This window comes from Mauremys reevesii, linkage group 5, assembly GCF_016161935.1.
Source record: "Mauremys reevesii isolate NIE-2019 linkage group 5, ASM1616193v1, whole genome shotgun sequence".
NCBI lineage: Eukaryota > Metazoa > Chordata > Testudines > Geoemydidae > Mauremys > Mauremys reevesii.
The window spans coordinates 14,863,985-14,889,280 of record NC_052627.1 but is presented as its reverse complement, the minus strand read 5'-3'; the positions used below and the strand labels follow the sequence as shown (position 1 = coordinate 14,889,280).

Below are 25,296 nucleotides of genomic sequence, written 5' to 3'. Positions count from 1 at the left end.
GAAAAGAGATTAAAGAAATCCAACTATATTCTGGCAGAAAATGGTCTTCTCCAGACAATCAGGGGAAAAAAGCCAGCGAAACGAGGCTCTCAAACCTGGCATGAAATGCCCTGAGAAAAGAACCTGTGTGCAGGTTCAGAATAGACCCTTGGATTTCCAATAGAAACTAAGGCTTTCCACCTACAGCATGCCTTCCAGCAGAAACACTCACTAACCTAGATCATGAGACCATCTCTCGTACTGTCCTCTGTGCCCCCTTCTGCCATCTGTAAATATTGCGCGTGCGCAAACACACACACACACACACACTTAACTCACAGACCTTGGTGCTGCTGTCCAACAGGCCAGGATCTTCAGAACTGGGTGCGGGTCTGAGTGCATAGCGAGCTGTACACAGAGCCCGTACGCCAGTGACATGCAGCTTTACCATTAATGCTATCGTTTCCGACAAAGAGGTATCCCAGAGGGAGGGAGACAGAGCCAGTCTTGCTCACACCTTGAACAGGCAGACACTAACTAACCAGGACAAAGCTCCTCTTCCTAACAACCTACAGCCTCTGTCTTGCTCCATACCTGCTCTGCAGTAATTGCCATTGCTGCAGGCACCGAGGGGATGATGACACTTGAGCAAAAGAGGGCAGAGTGACTAAAACAGGGAGGGGAAAATACTGGGCATTTATAAAGGATGCCCTCATTTGTTTTTACTTTTTTTCAGATGTTGCCTTTACTACTTAGAAATCCGCTATATTTTCCCCTCCCCTATTCAGTCACTCTGACTCCTGTTGAGTAAGTATCATCTTTTACAGATGGGCAAGATGATGCACTGAGAAATGAAGACCAAGATTTTCAGAAAACAAGAGCTTAAAGTTAAGTTCCTAAATCCTTATTTAGGTGCCTAACTAAATGGCCTGATTATCAAAAATGCTGCGTATGCAATAGATCCCATTGACTTCAGTGGGAGCTGCTGGGTGGTGAGCAGTTTTGAAATCTGTCCACTAATGTGGCAGCCAAACGTTCCTATTTTTGAAAATCTTGGCCACAGTGAGCTGCCCAAAGTCACACACCTAATCAGCAGCAGAGCGGGAAATAGAATTTACGTTATTGACTTCCAGTCACCGTCCCTAGACAACACTCCCTGCCCATTCTTGTTTCACTTGCATCATACGTTTCCTGAATTTATTACTCTCACGCTGCAATGAGGATATATCTTTCCACTACACCAGCAACAGGAGAACATCCCACACACAGTTTAATTAATGAGGTGCCTAAATCTTCTTAAATCAAACTGCTTTTTCTCAAGCACACAGACCAATGCTGTGGTGCCTTCCTTTGATCTCCATGTTACTCAGGCAACTTCCAACTGGGCTGCCCTTCAGAGCCTGCTTTTGATACCTAAATTCTCCAGACATCATTAAAAAGGTACCACCATAAAACAGGAGCCATCAGCAGCAAGTGAGGCGCTGCTAATCCCAATCCAAAAATAACATCTGCCCACATGACAGCTGTAAGGAGAGCAGGGAGGGAATCACAAGTCTCATGCGGGAGAAGAAGGGAATGTTTTCAATTACATTTGGTTGCTGGTGCCACTCTGTCAATTACCCAAGCTCAGCCCCTCCTGTACATAATGGGCAGCTGTGTTGCTGCCACTGCTGAAAGCAGAGTTATACCCTGGATTAAATATCATTGTGGATGCCCCACCACTGCCCTATTAGTAGAGAAAACATATTTCACAACCGGGCAGCTTGCTGGCTTTGCTCTCATTGAATAGTGATAGCCTTAAAGCCTTTTCTTTAGCATTTGCTTAAGTCGGATTAGCATCATCCAGTCATGTACCTGAAAGACTACTCCACTGAGCAACTCTTTGTTAAATTCTGATTAAACAATGAGACATGACAAGGCAGAGACGCTGGGGTATTAATTCATACCTTGCACATCCTGCAGAGACCTTGTTGACAACACACTGATATGGGAAATGTAACATGCTGATTGGGCCCTAGAGTGGGAATGACACTGCAAATTGTTGAGCTCCTTTAAAGTTCGGGTCGTGGCAGGCTGATACGCATGATCTGGCTCCAGAGTGATTGGCTACAATTAAACCAAGTACACCTCTACCCCGATATAACGCGACCCGATATAACACGAATTCGGATATAAAGCAGTGCTCCGGGAGGGGACGACTGCGCCCTCCGGCGGATCAAAGCAAGTTCGATATAACGCGGTTTCACCTATAACACAGTAAGGTTTTTTTGGCTCCCGAGGACAGCGTTATATCAGGGTAGAGGTGTAGATAATATTATTTTTAAAAAAGGGTAGTGGGGAGTATTTTGAAAAGTGCTCAGCATTGACTTAAACATCGATCCCAGGGAAGATAATGGTAAAACTCTCCTTGATTTCAAGGGAAGCAGAGGTCAGCCAATGCTGAACTTTTTTTGAAAATGTGGCCCCATGATGTTAATTACGTTAATTAAACCATAATTTCAAATATGGCTGAAAAACACAACTGTCAAGTAAGTGGCTATGACAAAAAACTAATTATGCTATTAGAAATGTAACTAGGCTCTTGAATCACATGACATGATGAAAGACACATGGAGAAGCATCTCATGACTCCAAGGAACCAAATAAACTCTCAGCTATCAACAAATGAAGCAACTGCAGCAGTGCACTCTAATGAGAGAGGAAAGTCAGCAGAGCATTTAAAGGTAATATAACCTCCTTTTATTACCATATAAAACTGCTGAGCAGGGCCCACAACATTTTAACCTACCAATTATCTTGTACATTGAGAACTTGGGTTGGTCCCAATTCAAAGAATTTTACATGGTAATAAAATGAGGATATAATCCCTTTAAATGCTGTGGAACCTGATAAAGGACTCATGTGTGTTTGTACAGCACCTAACACAGGGGGGTCCTGATCTTGTCTTTGGGTGAAACCGCAGAACAAATAAATATTAAAATAATAATGATGTAGACTGCTTTTGAAACAACGTAGTAGAGTTTGTGCACCACAGTTTATCTATGTTCTAGCCGGTGAGCACCAAACTGGCAGGACGTGGTGACAAACAGCTTTTTCAATATGTCACATCATATTTGAAGCTGTTTTATAGTCTTGCAAGGTGCATACAGTAAGATCATAGACTATTATATGTATGATATTGATGGGGATTCTGGAGAGCATCCAAGTTATTTGGCCAGCTAAAACCCAGGCCAGTAATTCTCTTGCAATACCATATGGCTACCAAATGAAGCTGAATTACCATGAAAATATTCCATACACCTATGTTTTTACTCCACTTTCCACTCATATTAAAACAGTAACAACATAGCATTGCCTGGGGCTTAGCAACCAGCCAGGTTTAACAGATTTGGGGCCGGCAGCTTCTCTCAGCAGGTCATTAATCCCCCCCCGAAATGCCTTTCACCTTGATCACTAGACTTGAGGATCTGCAGGGCGTCACTGTGAAAACTGATTATCTTTGAGGGTTTCACCAAAGGCTCAGAATCAAAGCTTGGGAGTACACAGCTTTGGATCCTAGAGAAACTTCAGCCTTCTGAGACAGACAGGGAATTTCAGGAAGCAAAGGACTATTTGAGTAACACCTTGAAGTACCACATGCTTCTAACAGAATTCCTCACTCACGCTGCAGGCAGTTATCTTGGGTGCTGCACATAAAAAGAGCTAATTCTCCCACCACTGCCCTATGTTGTCATGCGGGTACCTCCCCTTTATTATAATGAAAATTAATTTCATATACGTCCTGTGTGCCAGAGTAGAGAATATGAGCCCAATCCTTCCAACCCACATAAATAGTCTTAGCTTCCTCCAAAACCCCTGAGTGTGCAATGAACTTATCAGCTTCTGCTTAGTGACCCCATGTGACAGTGTGAGCAGCTTACGGCCAACTCATCCCTCTGGGCACTTTGCAAGGGTCCCCACCAGGGCCAATGTGAGGAGGTAATTGGTTCCAGTCTCGATAAAGTTAGTAAGGGGGATGCCACTCCTCAGCTGGGGGCAGCTAAAAGCGAGACAGGAGGGAGATGGAAAGGGTTGGGAAGAGGGCTCAGAGAAGCCCAGAACCTCAGCGAGGTGAGATCTCGCACCCTGTGCCTGGGAAGAAGGTAAAAAGCCTTGTGTTGTGGGAGACAAGCACCTGTATAGCACATTCTAAATAAAGCACCCGGTGTTGAACCTATGCAGGAGCATGTGAGGACTGTTCGCAGCAAGGACTCCAGGGTCAGGTTCACCCCTCCTCCCCTCCGTGACACCCCTGTTTAGGAAAATACTTAAGCACAGTGCTTAACTTTAAGCATGACCTTAAGTCCTGTGCACATGCTTAACTTTATGTGTGGCCTGAAGTCCATTTTAATGGGAGGCGACTTAAGCATGTGCTTAAAGTTAAGTACTGGCTTAAGTGCTTTCTGAGTAGGGATGTTCCTCCTTAACCAGGGCCTTCTCGAGGAGCATGGAGCAGCCCCATTCGCACGGCCTGCAGTGTAGGAATCTGTTCAGCAAACATTGTTTGGCAGCTCCGCAAACCATAACCAGCTGGAAAAGCAAATCTGCCAGTCTACAGGAAAATCCAGTGTTTGCTCAGAAGTGCCCGGGTGGGATAGAGATTTCCTCCTATCTGCAGAGGCCTAATCCTGGATCCAGCAGAGCCAAAAATGTGCTCTTAGGCAGTTGAGAAAACAATTGTACTTTCTCCCTCAATAACCAACCCCTCTGTGAGCTAGATTGTGTATTGAATTTAATCTTAGGTGTGGCAGCACCATAGGAACAGTTTATTCAGCATTCTTGAGTGGAAAGGATACCCAGTACTCAGGCTGGGTGAAAATGTTGGTTCTGTAGCATACCTACCCTCCTCTGTTAGGTTGGCATGCCAGTCCATATTTCATTACAAGCAATCATAGCTACTGACGGTTGTAGCCACTATATCCTCATGAGAAGCTCTCCCTGCACACCAGGGATGGGTAAGTTGCACATACAGAAAGGTAAATGTACCTTGCTTAACCAGCAACAGTGGCAAGTCTCTATGAATTCATCCTCTCCCCAAAGGTTTGTTATAATAGAAATAGAAGTCTCACACTGCCACAATTTAGCATTTTCACCCACACATTAGTTAATACAAATTCTGGACAAATTCATGACGTCTCCTATGGAGGAAGCCAGAGCAGAACTCGGAGCTAACATACTGTCTGTGCAGGTTGGGAGGAGTGGGACCAAGAATATAGAGAAATGACTCAGTCAGCCATCATATATAAAGAAATATTTCCTGGTGAACCAACAAAGCTCCAGCTCTCTGACCTTTCATTCTTCTCCAGACACATTATGCTTCTTCTAGCTCAGAAGCATTCACATTCTCCTCCTCCCAGTCAGGCTGGGATCCTGACAAATGTTCTCCAGGCTTTCAAATACTCAAGCACAAAAGAGAGGAGTATACTAAAAAGAAACGGCAAATATTGGTTTAGCAGTTGAAGTCAGAGTTTGCGTAAATGACAGGGAGGGAACAAGGACTACCCAATATTACACTGATATCTACACAGTGGCATTCAGGAACCAGAACTCCATCACCCATCGATTCGAAAAGGACATATAATTGCTTTTAATAATGGACATGTCTTGTTCTGATAGCATTCCCATGTCTTCCAAACCCTATTAACACTTTAAAATATTCTTATGTGGGGAGGATATTCCAAGTTACCTCAGATAGCTAGAAAAATTATTATTTTCCAAGTAAGTTGAAAACGTTGGTCAAATTATCATGTATCCAGAAACCAACATCTAAGGCCCGGATTCAGCAAAGCATTTACACTGGTGCTTCACTGACTGCATTTTTAAAAAAAAAAAAGAGTTTGTTTCCTGCAAACAATTTTGATTTTTCATCAAAAAAATGAACATCCCAAACCCAAAATATTTCAGTTTAGAAATGCTGCCAAAGTACCTCATGGGAGCCGTTGTTCGGATACCCTAAGTCTCCGTTCTCCTCTACGGGCTGACTCCTCGGCCAGACTACATCGCTCCTGAGGCATTGCCTCTCCTCCTGGCTTGCAGCTGTGCCAAAGGTATGGAATGTTTAAAAGAACAACAATGGGATTGTTAAATACAAGCTCTCCCGCCCAGGTCCTCAGACTTCCATTGAAAAATCAATGGGAGTTAGGGGCCTAACCACCTTCGAGAATCTGGGCCTCAGTGCCTTCATAAGGAGAACCGCCCACCCCAGGGTTTAAGGCTGTTCAAACCTGGGCTTTGGGTTCAGACCCAGCATTTGGTTTGGGCCATTAAAGAGCTGGGAAAGCTGCAAAGTTTGGATCTGGGACCATATACGTCCCAAGATCAAGGGTGATGTTTGTACTCAGTGGTTTAGGGCCGTTTCTACTGCTACAGCATTTCTAATGTGCTTTGCCTCTTCTGAGTGGGGTAGAGGGAGACCTTCAGACAGTATAAATCAGCATAGCTCCAGTTAAGTCAACACCTCTATGCCAGACACCAACTGAGGAATGAGAAAAATCCATATGAAAATACTTGGGGCAAAGTGGAGCTTTACAATCCAAATTTAAGTCCTTCTTAAATGTTGGATACCCAGGGCCTAATTCTCTTCTCGCTCACTGCAGTTTAATGACAATAACTCCAACAGAGTGACTCCTGTGTAAATGAGACCAGAATCAGGCTCCAAACTGGTTGGCCAGGAGCAGCTAGCAAACCCTCCCTGTTAATCTCTGTAAACCCCCGAGCCACCAATTATGCACAAGCTATTTATTCGAAAGAGATAAATAACACAGCGTGAAGAGGAAAAAAATGCCCATGCAGTCAGTTCCCTGCCTTCCCCTGTTATTAACTGCATTTTTAAAAATGAATTTATGGGTTCTTTAATCGTTCAAAACACTGTCTCGCTTGATTCATTGGCTTGGTCTCCAGTGAAGAATCAAAGGCTTTTACAAGAACGGCAAACACTCCACTACTATATCAGTCTAACCGGAGTGATAATAGCCCCGATCTCTGACAGCTTGACGGCTGTTATAGATACATAGCTGGTTTTTTTGGAGAGGGGGAACAAGTTTGTAACATACCACTTCGTTTGGCTGTGTCTTACCCTCCTGACAGGCCGGAATATTTTCTGTGTACCTTCCAAGCCCAATCAAAACAACCCCACAGCGTAAAAGGTGCAGGAGGTGACTTTCTGACACTTTTCAGGACTTGCCATCCCTGGGAATTCTCATGCCCCCCACCCACCCTTGGTAACCTTCATAACAAAACAAGGCTGAATGCCTTCAGAAATGAGTCAGGCCAGAGCAAATGTTGCTCGTGTTTTATCACCCGGGAAACTCAGAAACTTTCCAAGAATGAAGTTATGGGAGTAAAGCAGGAAGCAGGGTAAGCCAGGGAGCTCTAACATACTGTCTCTCGCAGACAACAAGGCCTCAGTGTCAAAGCAACAAGACCAAGGGCATACACAGACCAGAGAAGAAAGCCTCTATGAGAACCTACAGAACGCTGGTTACAAACAGGTGGCGGAACACTAAAGAAAGAGACACAGAAAGAGAACAAGCAGCAAGACCCAGACATGCCTGGAATACTTTTTTTCAGGCTGGCATAAGGAATTTAAGGAATTAAGAGGGTTTTCTTTTTTTCCTCCTCAGCAGAAACGTGAAGGATTTAATGATTACTCATTCTGATGGAACAGAAATACTAGCTTGTCTCTTTCCAAGGCACTCTGCTACATCTAACTTACTTGCAACTTCCAAATAAATTGGTTTTACGCTGCTGCTGTTGTTAGCAAATGAGAGAGTGAATACGCTGGTGTTAGTGGGGTGAGCTAGAGCTGGGTGGATGATGGATTTTTTTTGGTTCACTGGCAACTGTGAATAATCAGGGAATAAATTGTTTCACATTGAACTGAAAAAGCCCTTTTTTTTTTTGCAAAATTATTGGCGAACAGAAATGTTGAAAAAAAAATGTTTCAGGCTGAATGAAATGTTTAGTTCAGCCTGAAACAAAATGTTTTGAGTTTGAACTTTTTCATTGTTTGTTCCCATAACACTGAAGGAAGTTTCAAAACAAAAAGTGTCATTTTGAATAAAAAAATCCACGTTTCATTTTGAAAATGATGAAACATTAATTTTTTTTTTCAGAATTTTTCACTTTTGTTCTGTTTTCTCAACAGGAACACTTGGGCGAAACCCACACAGATTCACAAAACCTTCACCATTGCAGACATGGCATTTACCACCACACAAAGGGTTTGGCTGAAAAATTTTCCCCAGCTCTAATTTTAACTCCTTTTGATATTCTTACATGACAGAGTTTGAGGATTTCAGAAGGGCTAGGATTGAACTAAATAGTGAAATCTATCTCACCCTGCATTTCAACATTCTTCTGGGTTTTACAGAAGCAGTAACACCACCCCCGTGCACTTGGAACAGTCTCTGCCACCTCATTCAGAAAATTATCTCCTTCTCCTCTTTAAGGGCTCCATCCTGCAAAGTGCTGAGCACAGGTCCCAGTCCAAAAAAGCTCCTAGACACATGAGTAGTCCTGTGGATTTCATTACTTGCATATTTAAAATCAATCATATTCTTAAGCATTTTACTGAATCGAGCCTGAGTGCTCAGCACTTTGCAGGATCAAGCCCTAAATTGCCCCACAGAACATGCTTAAACCTTCCAAGTAGGACTGCTGCTGAGGTTCAGAGCAGGACTCCATACCTGAGGCAGGTCTGCAATGATTTGTCTTGCACTACATTATAAACTCCTCGGTGCAGGGAACGTGTCTCTCTTTGGGCAGCACCACACACGCTATCAGCACTCAGTAAACACAACAAATGAAATATTAGCTTGAATCAAAGCCCTGCATCCAAACAGCCTCCAAACAGTGGGGAAGGTGAGATCCAGACCTAGATCCAAACTCTGCATCTCAGGCCTGTTTCTAACTACTCCAAAGACTTGTGGGAATATGTCAAGACTAGTTCGGGCCTGATCAGGGGCGGCTCTAGCTTTTTTGCTGCCCCAAGCACGGCAGGCAGGCTGCCTTCGGCGGCTTGCCTGCAGGAGGTCCCCGGTCCTGCGGATTTGGTGGCTTGCCTGCGGGAGGTCCGCCAGTCCCGCGGCTTCGGCGTACCCGCCACCGAATTGCCGCCGAATCCGCAGGACTGGCGGACCTCCCGCAGGCAACCCACCGAAGGCAGCCTGACTGCCGCCCTCGCAAGGACCGGAAGGGCGCCCCCCGTGGCTTGCCACCCCAGGCACATGCTTGGAGCGCTGGTGCCTGGAGCCGCCGTTGGGCCTGAAACTGATAGATGCTTCTGAGGCTAGGTCTACACTGATTGGGGGGGGGGGGTCGACCTAAGATATGCAAGTCGGCGTATCTTAGGTCGATTTACCTGGCCGTGAGGACAGCGGTGAGTCAACCACTGCCGCTCCCCCGTCGACTCTGCTTCTGCCTCTTGCCACGGTGGAGTTCCGGATTCGACGGCAGAGCGATCGGGGATCGATTTTATCGCGTCTCGATCCCCGATAGATCGATCACTACCTGCCGATCTGTGGGTAGTGTAGACGTACCCTGAGTCTCCCAGCTCACACTGATGTTGGTGAGACTTGCAATGCTAGGTACCACCTTGCAGGGTCAAATCCACAATGAATATGGTCACATCTATTTCTTCAAGACTCTTAGCTGAGCTCCCAAAGAAAACCCATTCCACAATCCTCTTTTCCAGTGCATAGTGTACAAAATAATTTATACATAGATGATGCCAGAGCCTAAACATGTTTAAAGACCATGTAAGGTGAAAGATCTGCAGTAGCAAGTTAAAGTACTCATTGCCAGGCAATATTATTACAGTCCTCATTGAAACAGACACATGCTTCGTGCTGGTCCGCCTCTGTCCTGGAAATATAGTCGTTCTGAACAAACAACATGAGTCAAATTCAGCCCTTACTCCTGTCCACCCAACCCCACTTACTTCAATGGCATTGCACGGATGTGACTGAGAGTGGCCTTACATCAGCAAAGAAGCCTAAAGAGCGCCCTATCACGTCATGCAACGTGTGCACAGGATTTAAATCAACTCACCCTGCTGTTCCCGTGCGTTGGGCTGGAGCCAAATTTCCAGTATATCCAAACCAGGCTGACAAACTGGCTCCGAAAGGTCGTGTTTCAGCTTGGCAAAGGGACAAGACCACCTCTGATATCAGACGCTAGTCCTGCACCTGCTACGCAGGGAACAGACATAGTCACGCCTGGTGCGGCTCAAATACTCGGGGACAGAGGTAGGGGCTCAACCGGCTGCGCATGGGGACTAATTCCAGGGGCTTCTGAAACAGCAGCTTAAATCAGCATTGAAATAACTAGGCAAATGGTCAAATTCTGGCCCGCGCTGTGCCCAGGTATAGGGAGATAGCCCCTTCTGCTCCCCTCCCCCACCTCAGTCCCTAGAGTGGGCCTGGGCAGGAGTCAGCCATAATTTGGGTGGCTGCTGTGATGTCGCCGTCTATATGGCTTTATAAAAATATGCTAATGAGTGAATATAATGTCACTGGAATATGCTTCATGCAAAAGGTCTCTTGTAAGGCATCATTACAAAGCTTATAATCTACTGAGTGTGGCCTAGGCCATCCGATTTGTATGTATGTACCACTCTTGTATCTGAAACTAGAAATATGAAATATAACTCTGAGGGCCTATTGTAATTATGCAAAGTGTGGGCCATTAATGGTGGTTTGGAATCTTGATGACTCCCATTAACCAGGACAATTGTCTGCAGATGGCTGTGTTTTACCTGTATACTGTGTGCTGGCAAGTGGGCAATGAAGTCTTGCAGTGACATGTGATCATGTCACCTGAACTGGAATCCATCTTTAACCTGGTGTCTTTCCATTGAGAAGGAAGGGGTGGGAACTCAGAGAGGGGCAAAGGATTCCCGCCTTATGCAAAAGATGTATAAAGGGGTGGAACAGAACAAAGGGAGGGGAGGAGCCATCATGAAGAATCCCCCAGCTACCACCTGAGCTGGAACAAGAGCTGTACCAGGGGAAAGAATTGTGCCCAGACCTGGAAGGTGGCCAGTCTGAGGAAAAAACTTACTGAAGCATCTCTGGGGGTGAGATTATCTGTATTCAGTTTGATTAGACATAGATTTGCGCGTTTTATTTTATTTTGCTTGGTGACTTACTTTGTTCTGTCTGTTACTACTTGGAACCACTTCAATCCTACTGTCTGCATTTAATAACAGCACTTTATACTTATTAATTAACTCAGAGTGTGTATTAATACCTGGGGGAGCAAACAACTGTGCATCTCTCTCTATCTGTGTTTTAGAGGGCAAATATTTTATGAGTTTACCCTGTATAAGCTTTATTTGGGTTTAGACCCCATTGGGAGTTGGGCATCTGAGTGTTAAAGACAGGAACACGTCTGTTAGCTGCTTTCAGGTAAACCTGCAGCTTTGGGGCAAGTAATTCAGACCCTGGGTCTGTGTTGGAGCAGACGGGAGTGTCTGGCTCAGCAAGACAGGGTGCTGGGGTCCCGAGCTGGCAGGGAAGGCAGGGGTAGAAGTAGTCTTGGCACATCTGGTGGCAGCTCCCAGGAGGGTTTCTGTGATCCAACCCGTCACACCTGCGCTCCCTCCTCCTGGGCAATGGGAGACCCTAGTACTGCTGGCAGAGCTCAGCCGCAGAGTGGTCACACAAGACAGCACCAGGGGAGCCCATCAGACCTATCCAGAAGGATAAGTAAAGGCAATCCTTACTTAGTTGGGGTTGGACTAGATGATCTCCTGAGGTCCCTTCCAACCCTGAGATTCTATGAACCCGTGACTGTGCTTCCCTCAGAACTCCGGGAGACCTGATCTTGCCCCTGACCTGCAGAAGCAGGACGCCTTTATCCAGTGCAGCTCAGGAAATGCTCCACCTCCTTCCAGCTGTCTGTAGGCCATTCAAACAACAACTGGCCAAGGGCACCCGTTCTCCTCTCTTCCCCTGAGAAAATCCCATGCAGCAGGCAGCGACAGTGGACAATGAAATTATACTGCGACTTTTTCCTTTGTGACTCCACCCCTAAAAGCTAAGAATCAACCCCAGCAAAGAAATGGAAATACAGCAACACCTGCTACTAGCAAGGCCGGGGAAGGGCTCAGAGTGGAGTCATTTTCATTAAGAAGATAAGATCACTCAGGGTTCTTAGGTAGCTCATAGCAGCCAGGACCCCCTCCGTCCTGCTTTAAAAAAAATAGGCCATTTGTTAACTTTAATAACCACACACACACACACACACACAGAGCAATTCAGATGAAGGGTGTGTGCCTCTGAGTTCCGTTAGAGAAGAAATGATGACTTTGCAAATTAGAGTGAGTTCCTCTCGTCTGCACTTTAACTCAGTTCAAAAAACAATACTTCTTCTCTAGCACTTTTCATCAGTCCATCTCCAAGCCCTTTGCAAAGAAAGTATCATCAACCCAATTTTACAGAGGAGGAAACTGTGAACACAGAAGCAAAATGACCTGCCCAAGGTCACCAAGCAGGCCAGCATCTCAGCCAGGAATAGAACCCAGGTCTTAAGGCTCTGTCATAGACCATAGACACTGGGGCGAGAGAGAAACCTGGGCCATGGCCAAACCAATTTTGGTCAGTTTTTGCCAAACCTGAGTGACACTGCGACCTCACGTGCCAGGTCGCAATATCACTCACTCACGTTTGAAAGGGCTGTGCCTAAGAGGGTTTGACAGGCGGCGCAAATCTAAGCATCTCCCCTTCCGGCCACACGCACTTTAAATGGTGTTCCACAGCCCCTGCTGGGTGACTCATAGCTTCTAGCAAAGGCAAGCTGCAGTGATTGGTAACAGTGTCTTGGAGAGTTCTAGCACCCTGGTTACATATTTTTGGCACTAAAGGAGAACAGGTTCATCAACACATCAATTTTCAGAATGGTTCTCAGGAAGAGCTGTCACCATGGCACCGTCCCATTGCTGGGAATGGTCTTGGGAGAAACTGCGGCCTTACTGTCACTCCACAGCAGGAAGCCTGGTCCAATGGTGTAGCTCGGACTCTGAGACCGTAGTTCAGTGTTTGAATGCATGAGAAAACAGGAGACTTTCCTTATGGGTACAGTGCTGTGTGGTGTTGCTTTCAGAACTTACCGTATACATTTAAAAGACTCATGTGTTACCATGCATGGAAGTGTTCTGTTCTTCGTTGTCTAATCAACCGCTACAAGCCACCCCCAGCTAGTCACTCAGCCCTTCTGTGCTGTGGAGGCTCAAGACAGAACTAGGACAGAGAACGAAACACCTTTCACCCCAGAGCATGTAACAGGTCGGGGAGGTCAAACAACTGTCATTGGCAGGACAGCTCGGTGAATCGGCTTTGGGACTGCAGCTAGAATTCACCATGCCCTAGAGGACCGTCCCGCCTCCTCCCCAGCCCCTTGGGAAGACGGCACAAGGTTCAAAAGAATGAAGGCGAATGTGGTCAGGACTTAGAAGCTCAGCCCTGCAAAGCTCTGCTCACATGAGTAATCCTTACTGCCTGACTAGTCCCATGGAAGTCAAGAGGGGAGGGGTGGCCATTAAACCTGCATAAGGATGATAAGAAGAGCCCCCCCGTGTCCCAACCCCCCGTGTTTCTCCTGGTCTCCCAAGCCCAAGCCAGGGTTCTTCCTTTGCAGGAAATCAGGTGAGGAAGCCAGCAGGCAGCAGTACCACCACCCTGCTGATGAGAATAGCACTGGACTGGCTGTAACTGGTGGTCAGGCCTTTCCGGCCCCGCTCCCTGCTGCTAGCTGTCTCACTGTGGTCTGGACGTGCCATGTAATGAAGTCAATAGTGCTCAGTCAGCACGTTCCCCTTTGCAACAACAGGCAGACTGCTGCCTCTGCACAACATTGACGTCTGTCTCCATTCTAGCCCTGCACCCACACCTACAGTATCACTTTCCCCAAAGTCCCACCTGCTCTTGAGCACGGTACAGAAAAGATGCACACAACATGCACACATCGTGAGACATTATAGCCAGATGGCACAGAGGGTGGAGCACACAGCTCTGATCCTGAAATCTACACAGGTAAATCTACACCGAGTCCCAGTACCGCACCGGGGCTTTCCACAGCCACCAGGGGTCAGTCCCCCGATGCAGATCTGATTGCAGGATCAGGATCTACCCTTGGAACACTGAGCTGGGTGAATAATGCCAATAAGCCCCCAAACAACACACAAGAGCAAGCCTGTGTTAAACATACAAGGGCCTGACCCTGGAAAAAAAATCTTTATTTCTTGGATTAAAACACCGCCACAGATAATCCCATTGACTTTAATGAGGAGGTTGGCTGCCAGGAGCTGAAATGAGATTTCCTTTTCTAGAGGGGTGCAAACTTGCAGATAATTAAGAGAGACTGGAAGTAATGGAAATCTCCCAAGAAAGCCTGTTCTCATGAGACGTGTAGCCCACCACTGCAGATCCATCAAGTCAGACGAGCCTCTGAAATCCTCTTCCCCTCCTGGGAACATTCTAAGGTTCACTCATTAACATTAGCGCACGCAGCAATGTCTCCTTGAAGCACATGGACAAGACAGAGCTAAGCATTGCTTGATCTTCCCCATCAAAGCTTGTGTCTAACTCTCAGCCCACATTGAGTGATTTTCTGTGTTCCCATAAATATTAAATATGCAAAAATAAAGCAAAAGCAAAAAGTAAATTCCCTGTTTCTCCTCCCTATTTCTTTCTTTACCATAAACCATTTCTTTCTACTCTGTCGCCACGCATGCACACCCATCCCCCAACAGCTGTAAAATAACCATCTATCACTTGGATTATGATTTACTTTCAACTTCCATCAGGACTGGTAAACACACTGATATATGAGCAAGACAATACGAAGCTGATTTTCATTGGCAGCTGCTCTTCAACTGAACCGCCTGATGTCACAGCAGCAAACGACACGAATCACTTTTCCCAAGTGTGGACTGAATGAAACTATATCAGCATCATGCATCTTGCCTTTATGAGCTTACTAAAAACACACCCACAGACAGGCCACCCTGACAGTAACGACAGGGCCTGATTTTATACCACTCATGCACTGGACCTGATCACACTGTTTTGCCTGTAACCCTGTTTAATGGACGCAGTCAGTATCTGCATACGAGTGAAGTCACAGTTAGGCATGGGGGAACCTCAAAAGGTTTGGCAGCTCGGTTCAGAGCTTGTGACAAATCCTACACATGCCTTACTCATGTGACTAGTTAAAGGGGGTAAGGAGAGCACGATTTGGCTCATTATCCAAACCTGTGGGATCGTCCTTCACTTTTTCCCTCAGACACAAGCAGATCCTTCACCGACCTCACATTTCCCTTCCCCTGACACTTGCCTTTCTCTCCGCCTCCCAGCAAACACCCTTACACCTGCCTCTCTTTCCTTGTCCCTAACACTATTCTTTCCTTTAAGAGCAAAATCCCAAAGGAGGGGTGTAACACCCTAGTGAGCCCATTTAATGAAACAGGGCTCAGCACTTCTGTTCCTGTCCAGGTACACCCAGTTGGGCTAATTATGAGGGCAGGGCAGCACCTGGGGGGTATAAAAGGCCGGCTGAGACGGGACTGCTGGGGATTCAGTGTATGTTTCAGTAGGAGACAAGAGCCCTCGCTGACAGAAGATGGTTCTTGGGGAGAGGGCTGCAGGCAGGAGGAGCAGCAAGGGGTTTGCTGGCTAGCATCCCCGAGCCAGGGCCAGAAAGGGCTGAAAACAGGAGGAGCAGCAGCAGCAGCAGCAGCAGAACAGGGAGATGCCTGCTGGCTCTAAGCAGGAGAGCTGAAGTTGAGGGCTGTCGGAAGGGAAGCAGTGGGGTTAGCATCTCCTTGGTGGAGAGCTGGCTCCCAGAGGAACCAAGAGAGACTCCCAGTGGTGAGCCTGTGTGAGTTCCCGCTGGGAAGAGCAGGGTCATGCCCCACAAGGAACGGCTGAGGAAGCTGTCCCGGCGGAGGGACAGACGAGGACTGTTTAAGAGTGCAGGTCTGGCACTCTTGGTAGGAACAGAGCTGGGTTTTTAAAGATTACTGGGGTTGATGTGGACTATGTTGTGGGAATTTTGTGTAGGGTCTTTTGTAAATAATCTGTTGCTGGACTAGAGAATAAGCTTGCATGGATTTACTGGCAACCCAAGGGAGAAACTGAGGCCGGGGCCACAAGCAGGGCTGCCACAAGGAGGCAGCCACTCTCTTACAAGAGGGATCTTCCCGGGTACCCTCTCTGCTGGGTTCTAATCTGCTGCTTTATTCAAATCCCATGGACTCCCCTAGATCAGAGGCACCTCCGAATGTACTTGTTCCTCCTCAGACCTGCGGAAGCACCACCAGGGTTCATGGGAGCTGAAGGCAGCAGCCCGCTCAGCAGCAATTCTGACTCACTGAGCCCCTGAAATGGAGTTTGGCGTTTCAGCAGAGGTAGAGCCCTGTGGGAAACAGGAACAACGTCACTCCTAGGTGTGCGCTCCTGGAGGGCCCCACACTTTGGGGGAGCTGGCACTTTCAAAAGACCTACAACTCGCCGTACTACAGTAGCACCTACAGGCTCAAACTAAGCACCCCCGGCCCTCAGTGTGCAAGGCACTGCACAAGCACATGGTAAGAAACTCCCTGCCCTGAAGAGATCAGACAGAGAAAGGGTGGGAGGCGAAACAGAGACACAGGGAGGTGAAGTGACTTTCCCCAGGTCAGTGGCAGCGCTGGGAATAGCACTAGGTTTCCTGGGTCCCACTACAGAGCTCTGCTAGCTGACTGCTGCTGTTTCACCATGAGCCCACCCTCCTCGCAAGATGAAATTGGGGGCCTAAGCCTTGTCACAAACAATAATCCTATCCACACCGTCCACCATCCCTCTCCTCCAGATCCCAGTGACAAGCCACAGTCTGCCCCCATCCCAAATATGCCACATGGGCTCCTGAAGTCTGCCTCAGGTCCCTGAAAATCCTATTACACTGAGATGCACTAAACCTTGGGATCGCTCTAGATAGGGATGGAATGAGGGACGGTCCGTTCTGGTTTTAGCCTTGGTTTGAGATCCGGACTGAGGTGGAGGCTGGCTGTATTTTTGCCAGAAGCAGTGTGTCCCTCCCAACCCATTTTATATGGCAATCACTGTTTGGACTTACTGGCAACCGAAGGGAGAAACCTGCAGCACCCAGTTCAAAGTACAAAGACATTCCGCAGGGAATTAAAGAGCCAGCCCATCATTTTTAAAATTGCCACTTCGTACCAGCATCTTTCAGCCAGGAATTTCAAAGTGCTTTGCAAACTATAATTATACCTCACAATAGCCCTGGGAGGGAGGTGGTGTTATCCCCATTGCAGAGATGGGGAGACTGAGATGCACAGAGGTAAACACCTTGCCCAACATCCCAGTGAATAAGGAGCCCAGCCAGGAATAAACCCAAGCAGTCGTGATTCCCCAACTCTTAAGAATACACCAGCATGAAGCATTTGCAGTAACCAATGAAAGGTAAGGGATTGGAAAGCCACTTCCTGTCCAGGGGTTCTAAGTCCTGGTCCCAACCTGACCACGTGGTAAAAGCCAGCACCACAACTGGCAAGAGTCAGCCCCATAGTGGCAGCAGGGGCGCCAAGGGCTAAGTGGGCATGGAGCCTTACCAACCCGAAAGGCGCCTGGGAAGGGTTGAGTCACATCAGTAATGCAGGTGAGGAAGCTTGCACCGGGCCTGTTCCATGGAGAAAGAGAGGTTTCCATCCATAGAGTTGCTAATTTGATATCTTGGACGGGAAGCTGGATGGGAGCGGAAGGGGGACTTGTGACGGTGGGGCCTATTTCCCATCACTTGTTCATTCATGTATCTAAGCAGAGTGCCTCTGGGCATAGTCCACCGTCTCCTTGGATTTCTTCTCAGAGTAGCGAGCACAAGCCGAGGTTCTCTGCTCAGTGTCCTCTGGAGTCCTTGTGTTGGCCAACCCCTCGTCCCTGTTTCTGCTTTCTTTGTCCCCCGCAATAACTTGACTCTTGGAGAAGGGCAGGTGGCTATTTCTGTTTCTATTGTGGGGCTTCCATCCAATCAAATAGGCTCGCACTTTTTATGAGCTCCAAATTCACCCAATACTTTTGGTTTGTTTTTAATTAAAAAGGAAGAGCATATACCAGTATTTTTAAATTTGGCTGCTTAAAGTTACTGGCAGGCTCCTGGAGAGCTTGCCAGCTGGGGAGACGGCTGCCCTGCGGCCTGGTTTCCTGAGCTGCCCAGCTTCCCACCACATGAACTACCAAGGACCTAAGAGCCCAGGGAGCAAGGAAGCCAGGAAACCCTGGCTCCTTGGCAGCCCACCAGATGGGGGGCTTTGGCTTCCCGGTAGCGCACTAAGCAGACTGCCAAGGAGCCAGGGAGATGGGCGAACTGGCAGGAAACCAGGCCTGGTTTCCATCAAAAGTGTAGCTGGAATTGTTTGGATTTGGTGCAATCAGCATTTTCTGACAGAAAATGGATCCATCGGAAATTTTACAACCAACTCTACTTTTTCTGCTTATTTTGATGGCAAATTTCATCTTAGCAATATTGGTAAATATCCAACTGCAGATCAGTACACAGAGCCGAGCCTCAGCCGGTGTAAACAGATGTAGCGCCACTAAAGTCAGAAGAGCTGCAACCATTCACCCCAGCATCAGGTATTCTCCTTTTGTACAGCCAGCTCTGCGCTCTCTCTTTCCTTCTAGCCTATATACACACTACGCAAAAACTCCTTATATTAAATAATTATAGCACTGTAACAACAAACCATTACTCGTTATTAAAGGATACCTACAGGGTGGTTTAATATTCTGAAACATTGGACTCAACAAGGAGACTTCTCAGATTGTAACGACAAGCTTTTATTTGAATGTTGTTGTTTGGCGAAAAGGTTTCGGTGTCTGTTTATTCTTGAATGTTCATGCAAATGGATTCTCTGAATGCAAATACTCAGCTCTGCCTATATACAGATTTGCTTGTGCATGAATACAGGTGTTCACAAAGGGCTCCATCCCACACCCACTGAAGTCAAAGGCAAAACACCCATTGACTTCAATGGAGCAGAATCAGGCTTTATGTATGCAAAAAAACCAACACCACCTCTTCATACAATTTCAAGCCAGGGAAAAGAAATATTGCGGACTAGCCTGAGCCTTTAGATGCAGCAATGCGTAAGAGGCAGAATGTGACCCCTCTATGCCATGAAGAATTGTATCTCGGAGAGTCATAGTTCCTTCCCTGCTCCTCTCTTGCTGCTGCGTGGTAGGAGGGGGACTAATTCTCTGAAGTCCTGGAAAGGGTGCATCCTACTCCCTTCCACCCACACACTGGGATTGCTCCTCTGGCCAGCAATCAAGGAGAGGCAGAACCAAATCCCCACCCCTCTCCACCACCCCCTGCCCACTTACGGAGAAGGGATACTAATACTATCCAGGGAGCAGAGGCTGTGCTCTACACTAGACCCGGGCCTGAGATCCAGGTAGTCTGAGCAAGAGGGTAGGGACTTGGCTGGGAGGACCTTATTCCTTCCTCAGCCAATAAAGACAAGGGCACAGGCCGGCTTCAGGTGACCAGCCACATACCACCACCAGCAGCCAGTCATGGCAAACAGCCACAGCCTGACCTAGGCTTGTCCGAAGTGTTAGGCGAACCATCCCAAAGAATAAATAAACCCTTGAAATATCAACATCTGTTCACCGATAACGAGGGAAAAGTGGCTAAATCTGTGGGATAAATTGCTCCCTCTGAATAGGCTGCCCAGCTCTAAGAGATTACGGACAAGATTTACTCAACATTTATTTCCAAACTCATTCCGCGCATTTTAATCCCTCTCCAGGGATGCTACTACTTATCCTTCGGGATCAATCGTTAACTCTAATTTATGTTTATGGCTGATAAACACTAAGAGCTGAAATCGTCAGTGTTTGTGTCTTTAGGGTGAAGGTCACTGACTCCCTCTGCTCCAGGCCTGAAGGGTTCTCACTCACCCTCGCTCTTAATAGGAGCAAGAAGGCTGTGCCCCGAGAGAGCTCTTATCGGCAAGAGAAAATAAAAATGCTGAGGGGGTTCCAATAAAGTATGGCTGAAGGCTTAATGGGTTGAAATGCGAGTCTGGGTCTTTTCAAGGCACTCCCCTAGAAGCACGAAGTCAACATTCAGACATGATTTCGTCTGGGGCTGCTGATCATTTCCTGCCCCAGCAGTTTTGCTAAAAGGAAGAGCCTTCTTTCCCCTTCCAGAAACGCAGCCCATCTGATAAGAATAACTTAAGCAAACAAAAAGAGATGAATTCCAGTTGAGCTAATTCATCACCGAGTCAGAACTCCTGCCAATTAGATCATCGAAAGAGCATTTGCCGAGCAAGGGAGACAGGGCGAAGCAGCAGGGAATTTATGAGCTGGGGTACTGAGAGAAATAAAAAAGGCTTGTGGTCTGTCCGTGGCTTTTGTCTTTACTAGGGGAAAAGGTGAGTTCTCACCTCATGTTATTAACACGTGAGCAGCTTAGTGATGACAAGGCCACACTTAATTCATACCTGCACATGATGTGTGTGAAGCACAGAATCCTGCGCCAGCCTCAAACGGAGACTCTCATGGTTAGCAGCTTTACTAAAGGGCAACAGTGGGCACCACGTTTTAAGTGGCTAAAGAGAAGCTGCCCACTCACTGAACCCATAGGTGCTCTGAAAGGATTTAGAGAAACAGCTCAGAACTTACTTTTGGTTCCCAGCATTTAATTTTTTCTTTTTCTTTTTTTTTTTGCTACTGCAAGCACTACCCTCTCTGCCAGCACGGGTACGGGGACGTGCACTGTGTATGTTTTGCGTCCCCTCACTAGTACCTCATATAAACCAAGACGTGGTTACATGAAAAACTGCTAAAGGGCCATATGGTATCTTAGTAGCAGCACACTGTAGGGCTGCATGGAAGATCTGAGTTGGATTTCTAAACTAATCCAGGGCCCCTGGGGCTCGGACTGCTGCTGAGGTGATACAGAGCCCTGCGGGGTGGGGGAGACTTCATGCTGGCCTCCAACTACCCCTCCAATCAACCCCAGGAACTGCATTGAGGGGTGCCACGTTCAGCTCTCCTCAGATAGAAAACTGGATTAACCCAGTATGGGTCCTTTGAGGGTGATCAAAAGGGAGGAAAACATGGAGGATCCCTGAAATAGTTCCGTTCTAAATTAAGAGTCACAGAAATGACAGCACGGAAATTCTGCCCAACTGATGCTAACAGAATAGGACAGGAACCTGAACATGTGAGATGCCAAATGGTGAAATATAACCCCCCTCTCCCAAAGAACAAATATTCAGAAACAGAGGAGAGGTGGTGGAGGTAAATAAAATAGGAAATGGTACAGAGCACAAAAAGATGCATCGACCATTGTCTTACATAGATGTAAGACATAGAACAAATAGACCATAGTCTTACATAGATATAAGACAGCAAAAATTAATAGGAAATTCTGTATATTCTGAAGCCTCCATTGTAAACTACTGCCAGTGACCAAATACCAGACTAAATGGAGCACTGATCTCTTCAGGTAGGGTCAGTCCTATACTACTTATCCTCCCCAAGGTGTTTTGTATCGGAGTCTATGGCAGTTATGTAAATTCACAGAAGACATTCTTAGAAGCAGGTCGCAATGCAACAATACAATCTCTAACAAACAACTTGTTACCACCAGTTACAATCCACTGTGTTACCTATACCCACACTCATGGCGTGGGGTGCCAGGAAACATTCAGCTCCCTTCCTGACAATGAAAGGACGGTATCAAAAATAATCCTGTTTGTTCGTATTTTGCTAAACAGCGAGGTGGCTTCAGGAGCCAGCCTTTCTACCCTGAACTACAACATAATCCTCAGAGGCCACACTCACCCGTGGTGTAACTCGATTGCCTTCAGTGAAGTGACACCCAAGATGAATCTGGCCCCATATAGCTGCACTATGAGAACACTGGAAGGGATCTGAAATTCAACAAGGTGTTAGGATGTTTGAAAATGAGTCATTCCTAGAATAAAACTTCCACTGAATGGGCCAGATTATGGATCTCACTTTCTCTGCCAGACCTGGGTGCAGAGGTCTGGCAGAGAAACCCGTGGGCAGCTCTTAAGGTACATATTAGCTGCCAATAGTCACCAGGTCTTTACCCTGCGCTCAACATATCCCCTGTGCTCAGGGTTGCGAGAGAGGTGGCACAGGGTGAGCTATGCCTACTGTGTGCTTCCCTACACCAGTTCTACACCCTCCTCCTCCCAATGTTTCACACAAAACACTGACTCCTACAAAAAGGACAAAAATAAGTCATCAGGCTTTATGGAAAAATCCTATGGAATTTAATCAGACCAATAAGTGGGTTTAAAAATTCTACCACCATGTTCCCATCCTCTATGAAATTCTAAAGGACTTTTCCTTAAGGAAGCTGCGGCAGGCCATTGCTGTCTACTGACCCACAAGAAAACTGCAGAGTCACACCACTGAGGTTTTTTATTTTCTGAAAAACTTGGACTGCTGGAGCTGTGCGCTCACTAGGGAAACCTAAGAAGCAGAAAGCTGGGTGTGTCTGAATGGCTAGCTGTCTCCTTTATTTGTTAGATATTATGTGAATGTGCAGTTAGGAAACAAGGGTGGGGAAGCTGCTAGTCCACAAGGCAAGGGTTAGATTTCTTCTTCAGTAGCTCAGGAGGGGTTTCCCCCCAGGGTAGAGGAGGTAAAATGAAGGTCTTTTAGGTGGTACCATCCTTATAGGGAATTATAATGTATTGGCTAGTGTGTACCACTGCCCCAGGATGGAATGGCAGAGCGGATTAAGATGTTGCTTTCTACTTGTTAGCCTATAAGCAGGCAACTGATTTAGCGTGACACCCGGGAGAATATATTTCTATCCCTCCAAATCAAATTTAACCATTAAAATTAAAGCTGATACTTCAAAATTTCCCCACATGGCTAGCAGCCATCTTACCAGGGCTGCTGCTGATATCAGTCTATTGGACAATCTAGTGGCCAAAGCCTCAGATTTTTGATGTTGGCTGCCAGTTATATTGTAAATAAAGGCCTTTAACTGGCCACTTAGCGTCACCCACCTCTCCCACCAAGGAGCTGTCTGAGCTCCTGTCCTCTAGATGCCCCTCACATCATGAAAATAACATTTTGTTATTCAAAAATCAGTCCAGAACCTGAACATTGCAACAGGAAGGATATGACCTCATGAAGGACAAGACCAATGATGCAAAAGGACTTTCTTGAGAAGTGGATGAGGTCATGTCTTTTATTGGGCTGATTTCTGTTGGTCAAAGAGACAAGCTTTCGAGTTCAGCTCTTCTTCTTGAGTTAGCTACGTATTTGGTTTCAGTTCTCTGGAACAAAAACCAGCTTCCACCTAACATCCATCCACTTTCACATGAAGCCCAAATCTTGAACCAAATTTTAATTCTAAAACTAAAGAGAAGATTTTCTATCTGAAACAAAACCCACAAATTGCTATTGAATTCATTCACTCAACTTTTAAATCCAAATTCAAAAATCCCTGGCACGCTCTCAAAAGACTGTCCCTACCTACAAAGCCCAATGCGGCTTCAGCTCCTGGGGATTCTCAGTATGCTTTGGGAGCAGAAGACAAGGAGTACTCTCCTCAGCTCTGCTGATGGCGACATCTGTGTGATTGCAGTGGCTGTTTCTACATTTTTCCTGAATATCTATCTGTCTTGCTGTCCAACTAGTGCAGCCCCAATGGTGTTGGCAAAAAAATACCCCTTGCTGGTATACATGTATACATTGTCGGACCCTGCTCAGAGCAGGTCTAGATGACAGTGGGGATAACACTGGAGGCCAGTCTACATTACAACTTGTACCCACAGTAGCCACAGCGAGGCTTCACCACTGCTACAGCCACAGGGAGGGATTTCTGGGAAAGGCTCAGGGTGGACAAGGCTGGCATGTGGGATAGCTGATAACTGTGGTATCCAAATATAAAGCCAGTCAGGCACATCCAACTTTCTGTTTCTTACATTCCCAAGGGATTGGCTACAAATCGTTGAAGAGAATTTATCGGCTCCGTGATTTGATGCCAGGTCTCGGTCTTGTCATTTGGGAGAACAAGAGGAACCAGAAGACACTGCTCTCCAAGATCCCTAACATGAGCCCTTTGATAGCTCAGTTGGTAGAGTGGAGGACTGTAGGGGGTGCTCAGCAAAATATCCTTAGGTTGCTGGTTCAGCTCAAAGGAGAGCATCTTTTTCTATTGGGATGATTTAGTTGGGGATTGGTCCTGCTTTGAGCAAGGGGTTGGACTAGATGATCTCCTGAGGTCTCTTCCAACCCTAATCTTCTATGAGTCTATAAATCACAGTCCACCTTAAACAGGAGGCATTAGGGAAAACACTACAAACAATAGGCTTCCATACAATCGTGTTCCAATTTTGTCTCACTTGTTTATCAGGACCACACTGCATTCTGGAACTCTATATAGCACACAGAGACATCTAGTTGCCAAATAATATAACTGCAAGTAAACACATAACTCCCATCACTTATTAAATTGGGAGCCTTCCCACTGACATTAGTGGGAGTTGGACTGGGCTCCAGACTCAGAGGGAAAAAAACAGGCCCTACAGAGAGTTAATTGATTTGGTGACTAGAGAAGAGCACCAGCACCAACCTTCAAATCTCAGAACATCTGGCATATGTCCTCCGAGCCCTGGGGCTCTCCTAGCCAGAGGTGAAAGCTGGGATGTGCAGCACGCCCAAAGGTGTGCAGTGCAGGGGGATGTGGAAAGCTGCAAGTTAAAATGAAGGCCTGGAATAAAAAGATGGGAATTATTCATGCTTAGTTGTTTCCCTTCCCCCACTCCAGCAAATCAGAGTCAAACACTAAAATGGAGACAAGGCCCCCTTTTGCTCTCTAAGGGCTAGAAGTCTTTTTATATTTAAATGAAAATCTGTCAAACTAATTAAGTGAAGATGTAACGGTCTCATTTTGTGCTCATTAGAGAACATCATAATGGCCATAAATTCCTCCGAGGGAGCGAGACTGTGTGTGAGTGCACAGTCTTAGAATGTCTCAGAAGATCCAGGCTCAACCATGTCTTTTGTCTTTACTTTAGACTTTGTGAGACAAACAAAGGCCATAGTATTGCTTAAATTAGCTGCAAAGTGCTACATATTACTGCAACTTTATAGGCGAGGGTTTTGCATGCACAAAACAGTTAGGAAACTGGAGTCATGGTTCCCACAGTGACAGTAATTTGGCCGTCATGTAGATATGGGGTGTGACAGATCATTGTACAGGGTGTTCATTATT

The 25,296-nt window shown here is 46.5% G+C and overlaps 1 protein-coding gene across 8 annotated transcripts in view; it reads right to left on the bottom strand.

The window, feature by feature from the left end:
• SHROOM3 (shroom family member 3) overlaps nucleotides 1-25,296 on the bottom strand; it is a 159,440-nt gene that overhangs the window by 102,469 nt on the left and 31,675 nt on the right. For 3 of the 8 annotated variants that reach the window (XM_039541591.1, XM_039541589.1, XM_039541593.1), the window contains one exon: nucleotides 21,876-21,964. The exons of 2 other annotated variants lie outside the window; for them this stretch is intronic. Coding sequence is in view for 2 of the 6 variants with exons in the window: in XM_039541586.1 (XP_039397520.1) it covers nucleotides 5,945-5,949 (5 nt within the window). In the remaining 4 variants the exon portion in view is untranslated. Of the gene's footprint in view, nucleotides 1-5,944; nucleotides 6,047-10,068; nucleotides 10,083-21,875; nucleotides 21,965-25,296 lie in introns of those variants that run through there. 3 more of the 8 variants (XM_039541586.1, XM_039541587.1, XM_039541596.1) reach the window with 2 other exon arrangements.